This window comes from Oryx dammah, unplaced genomic scaffold (genome assembly GCF_014754425.2).
Source record: "Oryx dammah isolate SB20612 unplaced genomic scaffold, SCBI_Odam_1.1 HiC_scaffold_2, whole genome shotgun sequence".
Classification (NCBI taxonomy): Eukaryota; Metazoa; Chordata; class Mammalia; order Artiodactyla; family Bovidae; genus Oryx; species Oryx dammah.
Window position 1 is genome coordinate 173,490,781 of NW_024070186.1, and position 9,535 is coordinate 173,500,315.

A 9,535-nucleotide genomic window follows, 5' to 3' on the forward strand; every position below is an offset into this window, starting at 1 on the left:
CACAAAGAATAGTGAAAACCAATGATAAAATACCCAATTTGAGCTCTGTTTAAAAAAAATTCTAAGTGCAAACAAAAGTTACTGAGCAAGTCAGGTACAAAATTCTGAGCTAGGTCCTAGGGTAGAGGTGCGTGGCCCTCTCTCCTGCATCCTTCTGCTGTCTGACCCTTCAGCCACACCCTCACATACCACCTTTGGCCATCATTTATTCATTTTACCTCCTTTTCCATCTAGGGTGGTGCCTGGATGTTTACTCAAAGAATTTAAACCTTTTAGTTCATTCTGTTCTTAAAGAGCACCTTGTGCAATAGCTCCATTGCTAAATCATCTCCAACTCTTTGGGACCCCACAGACTGCAGCCCACCAGGCTCCTCTGTCCATGGGGCTTCCCAGGCAAGAATGGGTCACCATTTCCTCCTCCAAGGGATCTTCCCAACACAGGGATGGCTTCTCCAGCATCTCCTGCATTTGCAGGCAGATTCTTTACCACTGTGCCTCCTGGGAAATCCAAAGAGCCCCTTACAGCAGTGGAATGATCACCCAGGGTAGTTCATTAACTGGGTATGTAAATCCAATCATGGAAACACTGTATTGGTTAAGCTATAAAGAAAGGACACAAGGAGGGATTCCAGCTTTTTTATTTATTCCCCTTTTAACAAAGTAGAAGAAATAATACAGGATTAAAACTGCTAAAGTAGTTAATTGGTAGAACACACATTCACACAAAAAATCTGGACAGAAGACAAGCTTATATACAATTAGCAAACACGTAAATTATGGTAGTTTGTAGGTTGTATACGGAACATTTTTAAAAAAGTCAAACATGCTACATGGTGCCACTGTTTACAGCAATATTGCAGGGGAGAAAATAACACTATTTAGGGACTGATATACCACAAGGTCCAGGTTTCACAGCATCAGTGCAATAAATTCACAAAACTATATTACAGCTAATCAGTTTAAGAATTGTTCCCAAATATGTCACATTTCCAGCCCTCAGAGGTCCATTCCTACAGATTTCAACTACTCCATCTATTGGGACCAAAAGCAGCCAGTGTTACCATAAAAGGAGACTCTTCAGACTTATCTGTAAAGGCTTATTCTGCTCTTGAAAAATTAGTAGGATAAGGCTATTTTCTACTGAAATGAATCTTGACTCAACACAGGAAGACTTTTGTCCTTTATTGGCTGGTCTTGGAGTGAAGATCATAGACATGACTCTTAACCTATTATGGACTTTAGTTCCAATTAACTGAAAATCTGAAATTTAAAAGTCCTAAATACCAACTTGTGTAAGCCTGCTACTAAAAAGCCTTTAAGGATGTACTAACTTCAAGTTTAAGTGCAAGGGAACAAGAGTTCTAAAAGTTCCTATCAGGTTCCCCATTTGGGAAGAAGGATCAATGTTTCCTACAAACTGCTAAATTCTGCACAAAGGAGAAAACACATGCTAAGGCATGGAATTAGTTTCATCTTATTCCATGAGGCTGCTTCTCCCACACTACCAAAACAGAATGAGGAATGAATCTTAATTGGTCTCTTCATCAGAAGTGGTAAACTTGGTCTATATTCATGAAGCCAGTTTTTTTAGCAGACCATGGAAGCAGACGATGGAATAAGCTTCCTGAAGCCACAGACCACTATCCTGTATCCAGCTAAAAAAAGATCAACTTGAACAGTTATCCCAAGTCACTGTTACCTGTACTAAAGGGTGAAGTTCACCACTATGTTATTTTAAAAGTAAGAGTTCAGTTAACCCTGGGTGACAAAAAATCAAGATGAGGAACTGAAGAAAGAGTTGTCCATATAAGGGCAGCTGCTAAAAACACACCCATGAAGACACTGGGCAAAAAGCCTCGCTTAGCAAGTCAGAATTTGTACTAAGGGCAGAGTGAGGGACAGCAGAGCTACTTCTGTAACATTTTAGTATCCAAACAGCATAACAGACACTGTTCCCAAGGACAATGTATACTCCATTAATCACACTGAATAAAGCGAATGCTTTATTCATTTTTCTTTTCTTTTTGTTTGAGAAGCTTGTTTATCTCTCTTTTGGCCATTCCAATGTATTTCGAAATGATCCCATGTTGGTTCAGTCCAGGAAGTAAAAGTAAGAAAGTCACTTAAAGTAAAGAAAAAAAAAAGTTACAAACACAGCAATTAACTTTCTAAAGACTATAACATTTTACAGAAGCTAGTTCCTCAGACTAGGACACACTCTAATGGGAAGAAGTAACATGATATCCATTATTCCCAATGACATTTATCCCAGAAGCGTCTGCCCTCACACCTCCCAACCTCAGGTAACACACACAGCCTATTTTTACCTTGTGCACAATACTTTCTACCTTGGTTATCAATTCTTTGTCTTACTTCTGATAAGACCACAAACTCACTGAAAACAAGGACCCAGCTTTTAGTCATCTTTCTATGTTCACACAGTTCCTTAATCACTGCCTGAACTCAATGAGCAGGAACATATGGTTTACTAAATTCCAGTTAAACTGGCTAGGACATGCCTGCAGTCCTTTCCCAGAGACTTACCTATCAGGTAGGTGAGAAGGAGGTTGTGGACTTGCTGTCCCACCCAAGCAACCGCAGCAAGAGAAATGATCATGGTCATGAAGTACTAATAATGAAAATAACGAAAATAACAAGAACTTATCAACTCCTCAGAACAGACTAAGAACTGAAACTTTTTAGGAGGGTGTTTCAAAGGTTGGAAAATAACTCAGTTTTTATTCTCATTTTTCTTTAAAAATATTTAGCATCTATATATTATATAAAACCTACAGAAAACTCCCTAGGTCTACTTCACAGAATTTAGATATATTCTCTCCTAAAATAACTGTAATTCTATATGTAAATTAAGTAGTTTAGAATATAAATTACACTACTTCCACAATTGATAACTTCACATAGTAACCTCAAGTGAAACTAAGAGAAAAGAGATGTACCTTTTATATTTATTTCAGTAAGTAAAAAGAACCAGAAAAATTCATTCTACAATGAAAAATTAAATGCAAAATGTAAATTTAACTTTCAGTATAACTGATACAGATAAATATTTATTAATGTACTCAGAGGAGTTAAACCAACACACAATGATAAACATCCAACTACAACTAGAGTAAAAAAGAAAGGCTTCAGACTATGATGAAGTAAAATCTGACACAATCTTAAAATGTTGCTCTACTTAAATAAGTCAAAACCAAAAAAGTACCATTTTAGGCTTTTCCTCCTTTAGTGTAAAGAGGCGTTTCCACCAGCCCACAGCTCTGCGTCGAGTTTTTACTAGATTGCTGCAAATTTCATGGAATCTTTGCTGTTGCTCGGTGGTCCTAGAAAAAGAATTTTCCTCTTTACTATAGACAAATCTAAATATTAAACAGAAGTATACCATCCTCTCAAATTTCAAAAGCTACTTTCCAAAGAAAATCTAAAGAATACAATGCACCATTATCTTTTTTTTTTTTTTTTAAAAGAGCTCTTGAACCTTTAAGACTCTTTTGGGAATTCCCTTTTGGTCCAGTGGATTAGGACTCCAAGCTCTAACTTCTGAGGGCCCAGGTGCAATCCCTGGTCAGGGAACTAAAATCCCACAGCTATGCAGCATGGCCAAAAAGCAGACAAAAGACAAAAACAAAAAAAACCCCCAAACTTCCTATATCATTTGGCAGATCCCAGTGAATCCTGAGTTGTGGCCACCAGAGTCCCACTATTTTGAGGAGGATGTGACATTTCTACCAACAGTAACTACTGGCATTCAAAGCACCTCAACCAGGCTTCATACATTTGATGCCAAAGCAGCCACGAACAGTTCAATCCAATCACAAATCACAAACAAAACAGCAATAAGAATACAAAAAGATACTCCAAAAAAGTCCATTTTCATTTATAATGTATTTTAGGTTCTGATTTTTTTTAAATAATTGTCTTTGTACTGTCTCTGCTACACAGACATAATGACTGATATAAAAAGTAAGCCCTATGCTGGGGTGTGTTGCTTTCTCTCCGCTAGTCCTTGTCCTTGTAAATCTGCAGTGACAGATACAGTAGAAGGCCTTCTGCGGAGCCCTGGACCTTCTTATAAGCAGACATTCAGATGCTGCCCACAGCCAAGGCTGGACTGTGGCTATGCGACAGTGTTCTTCCTTCCTCATAAAGGTCAAAAAACAAAACTGCGTCAGTGATAACGTACCAACTACCAAGAAACTTCCTGTGTTGAAATATTTTCTCCAGGACTTAAGAATTAGCAGATTAGAATGTTATCTGGCTAATAAAATCAGGGTATGAGGTCGAGTCTGTTAAATTGTCACACTGCAGTGTCACAAACTTGCCCCCAGGGACTTCCTCGGTGGTCCAGCGGTTAAGACTCTGAGCTCCCAAATGCAGGGGGCCCAGGTTTGATCCCTGGTCAGCAAACTAGATCCCACATCCCACAACAAAGAGTGGGCACAGCCAAATAAATTAAAAATAAAGTTTAAAAATAAAAAACAAAAACAGAATTTGGCTCCCAAACAGCAGCATAATTCATTACTGCACACAAAAAACAATTCAGAGAACATTTCCTAACACGAACCATTCTGATATGATAGAAACATGTTCATACAAACAAACATGCTTACTTATCCCATAATTTAATCAATTCCTACATTTAAAATTATTTTTACAGAATTACTTTTATCATTTATTTTTAATCAGGAGAACAAAAAACTATAGGCACAAGTAGATCACTAATCAAATTAAAATAAACAACCAAGGGAGAAAAACATCCAGGAGAAAAACAATCCCATTCCTCTATCTAGTTTTGTTCACTATTTGGATCAAAAGTGAGGAATCCAACATCCCAGAGGAAAGTTAAGCAATACTTTAACAGGATCCAAAGCCACTTAACCTTATCTTGGGAACCCATAAGTAACTCGTTCAAACAATTGTATAAATGAAATAAACAACCCACTTCTGTATAAGCTTGAATCTATTCTTAAGCACTTTTGCTAACCATAGTGCACTGCCTCAATGTCTTAGCCTGAAACACAAGATCAATCTTAAAAATCAAAATACTTCACAGCACCCAGAAGAGTGCACGCAACATAAAAGTAGACATGCAATAAACAGTTGCCAAATAAACAGGCAAAAAAAAAAAAACTATGTTTACTGTTTTCAATTATTCATGTTATTTATGAAATTAGTATTATCTTAAATATCAATGGTAAAAAATGTAAAGTAGACATACTACTTTTCTGGAAAGCTCATTATGACTTCTGCAATCACTGAAAAATCATTACCGAAAAAAGCCTCACTTCAATAAAAAGGTCTAGAAAGAAAAAAGTCAAAATAAATGCTAGAGTATAAAAGAACTATGGAGATATAAGTACTGGAAATTCACGATTTATATGTGAATCAGCGAAAAAATTCTTTACATCAAACAGTAAGTCTAATCCCTAGCTGTTAATTAAGGCAGCTCTCTGTGTGTGATTACAGCACCCTAGTCACAGTTATCAGGTTCGTAACTTCTCAGAAATTTGAATGCGACATCATTATGCCACCTACCATTTATTGGAGCCAAAAATTCTAGGTGCTAGAATGGGAACAAGGTAGTCAGCCAAGCACAAAAACATAACAAAACAGGAAACACCAGATAGAACAGATGGATCTAGATAGTAGATAGTCCTGTTTAAAAAAAAAAAAAGTAACAAAGGTTAGAAAAATATGGTCTTTATTAGTGCTAGCTGAAGATGTTTATTCAGTTAGTCCTTTGGTTCTCAAAAGATGTTATCTGCCCTTCCTATTCTCATTTTCTCACAAGTGATTTTCCAGTTTTGTGTCATGATGACATCCCAGCCATAATGGTTAACGTAAACATCAAGAGGCAAAAGCCCTTTGGGGTCCTCAACACCTTCTAGGAGTGTAAACAGTCCTAAGTTTGAGCCACAGATTTATTTCACTGCACCGGTTACTGAGTTTACATAGTACTATGGATTCTGAAAACCAGGCAGATGGCTCTAAGGAAAGGCACTTTTTACAGATTTTAAAATTACAAGACTTCAGGCACTTCCATAAATGAAACCTGAACCATTATTAGTAACAAGCATAAATTTATTGTAATTTAATAGCTCACTTACAGAAATACCAAAGAAACCACACCCATGATGGCAGGTGGAAACCAGGCTCTTTCCCATCGGAGGATTTTATCTGCCATCAGCATCACTTCTCCCCATCCTTGCAGCTGCTCTTCCAGACTTGCAGTCTCTGCAGCCTACATATGAGCAACGTTTAAAGCAATCATTTTACTAATCTCAACATTTCTGTGACTCCTGGAGATACCAAAGTCAGAAATCAATGGGGGGAAAATTATCATGTAACGGTCACTTTCCAAGCCCAAGCACTGGGGTTATGTAACATAATCCTTATAAGACCCCTTAAGATAGGGATAATCAGACTCATTTACAATTAAAGTGAGTTCAGAATGGTTATTCTCCCAAAGCCATGCACTGCTAGCTGTAGGCTTCCCTGGTGGCTCAGACGGTAAATCATCTGTCTACAATGGGGGAGACCTGGGTTCGATCCCTGGGTCGGGAAGATTCCCTGAAGAAGGAAATGGCAACCCATTCCAGTACTCTTGCCTAGAAAATCCCATGGATGGAGTAGCCTGGTGCAGGCTACTCCGTCCATGGGGTGGCAAACAGTCGGACACAACTGAGAGACTTCACTTCACTATGCACTGCTAAGTGGCACTGCCCCAAGTATAAAATAAGATCACTTGAAGTTTGCTCATTTCAGGTTGTTACAATCAATCTGTTCTTTCATCATTTCATTCATTTAACCCCCTACTCCTGAATACATGAGGAAAGCCTCTCCCTGAACAGCATTCAATTTCCAAAATGGCTCTTTGTGTACTGGAATCATCTATATATTGGCATCACTTGCACAAGTAAGGAAAACTACTGTGCTTTCACCGAATTATAAAAGACTTATTAATATTAAGCCCAATATATCTCAATAAAATGCTCCTTACACTTATCAGGATGCTTTGGTTAGATTTCAAATTTCTCTGCAAATCTGACAATCAGCTGCAAGTAGACTTCTCAGATGAGCTAAGCAGACTTCTCAGATGAGCTAATGTGGCAAAAAACCTTCAAGTTGATTTTTTGTTGTTGTTGTTTGGTTGGTTTTTTTCCTTGCATGTAAGCTAAGTTTCGGAGACAGCAATGGCACCCCATTCGGGCTGAGGTTATAATTGTCTGCCTTTGATACAAGCTCACTGCAGTTCCCTTCGACCCCTGCTTACTCTAAAATAGTCCTGTGACACCCCCTCCCAGACTTACAAGTTCCAGACAAACGCCAGGAACCTCCCATTGTCCTTCCAGCTGGATCCCACCTCCATTTTCCAGCCGTGAGCTCGAAGCCTCCCTGCCGTTTTAAGCCGTGCCAGGCTCTAACAGAAACGCTCGGGAAGAGCCCTTTGACCCTCCACTCCTGCCCAAGCATTAGGGTAAAGGGCGAAGGGACATTCTGGTTAAGATCAAGGAAGGGGAGACACAGATACGGCTGGAGGCTGGGCCCCAAAAGCGCTCGACGGCCCTCTGCCACTGACTGCAACCCAGACTGGTCACAGCCCCCTTCTCCAGCTTCCTCCTCTATTCGCAGTGAATGATCACGCGCCCTCCTCGCTCCATCGCGCACCTTCCCCAAGGGGTGTTAGGAGACGCCACGAATAGTCACTGCCAAGCAGAGGTTAACCAAGAAGCCAAAAGGGCAAGCGTCATTGCCTACACCAAGGAAGGGAGAGGAGGGCCGGACCCGCCGTGGGTGGTAAGAACAAGGCCGCAGCTCAGTCCCACGGAGCACACCGAAGTCCGGAGGCTCCACTCGGTCCTCTGGCGACTAGCCGCAGGGACTCACCAGCAGATTGGTGCTGCGATTATCTCCTTCCGCCATAGTTCTCGAGGTGTGCCGTCTCAGCGAGCACAGGACGCAACCAAGTCAAATCGCCCACAGACTCCCTCACCGCACCCCGGGCGCGAGGATACGCCCCGCAGCCCGCTTATATAAGCCGGCGGCCTTTCCCGACAGACCCTGCGAAGCTCGTTCCTCATTGGACAAATCGAGATCAAGCTTGAACAGGTCGAACCAACCGCTGCCCAGCGCATGACTTGAAACCGAGGTCAAAGGAGAGAGACCTCGCCAGTGCCCCCGGGGGGCGGGGCCATGGGATGGCCAATCAGCGCCCAGTAGGTGGACAACGCCCCGCCCAGGCCTCCTCTAAGCGGTTCAACGGCCGTTCCCGGGGGCTGGCCTGGCTTCTGTATTCCCAAGGCGGGCCGCCAGGTGGCTCTCCGACGATCTTCCAGTGGACTTCAAAGCAGCTGAGCATGCTATCTGGAATTAGTCCTTACGGAAATACGGCACGCAGTATCAGGAGGAAAGCAGAAATGGGCATGTGACAGTAACCTCCTTAAGGGGGCGGGCTGGGATCTTCTCCCAGATCCAGCGGGTGGCCCTCGGCCTGGCTGTGCCCCGAGTTGGACCCACATTTCTTCTAATCCCTGCTCTGGCAGCCCTTGTCAGACTACTGAGCAGTTTAGCCTAGATATGTAACTTGGAGACTCGTGCCCATCTCATGAGCTTTGTGGACAAGGGAAAAGGGCATAAATTGTAGGTTGTCTGCAAGTTTTCCTCCCCTACTCATTAGGAATAAGGTCTTAGATGGAGGGGCGGGGGGCGGCAGAGAGGGTGTGGACATCTGGGCATAGTTTGAGAGCTTGTGAAAAATGCACTTTATAAAACTCGTTTATTTTCTTGGGTTCTTTGGGGACGTTCTTGATAGAACACCTCACTTGAAACCGCATGTTCCCCCTCCAAAAAGGGGCTGGTTTTGACAGATCCTTTCATATAAGGAAAGATGTAAACCATCTTGAGTGGAATTCATTGCAATTTAAGAACTAGATGATCAATGTGAGACACATTTTCTCTCCAGGATTTCGAAATGCATTAACGTTTTCATTACTCAACACAAAATAATGCCAAATGTTGACCTTTCAGATGTCTCTTTCAGAAAAACATGCCATAGCTTTCAACTTCCAGTCTTTTATCCTTTTGCGGTCATCTATATTATGCCATCGTTTATTTTTAAAACGTTCCTTAAATAACTACCAGGTTCATAAAAAGTTCAGGGAAGGCATAAAGAAATGTGAGCCAACACAGCTACAGACCACATGCTGCCCCTAAGAAAACCAGGGGGACAGAAGCATTGTGAATATCATTAAAAGTTATGAAATTTGCCATTGAACTTTGAAAAAAATTAAGCATCTGATCAGGTATAAACCCTGTGGGATGGAGCAGGGTGGGGGGCTTTGTAAGGGAAGGAGATTTTTCAATCAAATGCCGCTTTGGGAAATGTTGGGGGAAAAAGTTTATGTAGGGAAAATGCAGCCAAGATATACCCCATTTGGGGAGACTTTATATAGTTATGAACTGTGAGGAGGAGCAAGCCCTCCTCTACCTAGTCAAAAGAAAAAAGGTCCCTAACAAT

At 41.1% G+C, this 9,535-nt stretch overlaps 1 protein-coding gene across 1 annotated transcript; it reads right to left on the reverse strand.

Annotated features, from left to right (window-relative positions):
* Nucleotides 1–622: 622 nt before the first annotated feature.
* ARL6IP1 (ADP ribosylation factor like GTPase 6 interacting protein 1) lies at nucleotides 623–8,164 on the reverse strand. The gene is made up of 6 exons (XM_040256999.1): nucleotides 7,906–8,164; nucleotides 6,126–6,259; nucleotides 5,554–5,673; nucleotides 3,224–3,341; nucleotides 2,545–2,629; nucleotides 623–2,122 (listed from the first exon to the last, which is right to left on the reverse strand). Exons 1-6 carry the CDS (start codon nucleotides 7,939–7,941, stop codon nucleotides 2,004–2,006), a joined length of 612 nt encoding a protein of 203 aa, XP_040112933.1. The 5' UTR covers nucleotides 7,942–8,164; the 3' UTR covers nucleotides 623–2,003.
* Nucleotides 8,165–9,535: the final 1,371 nt, after the last annotated feature.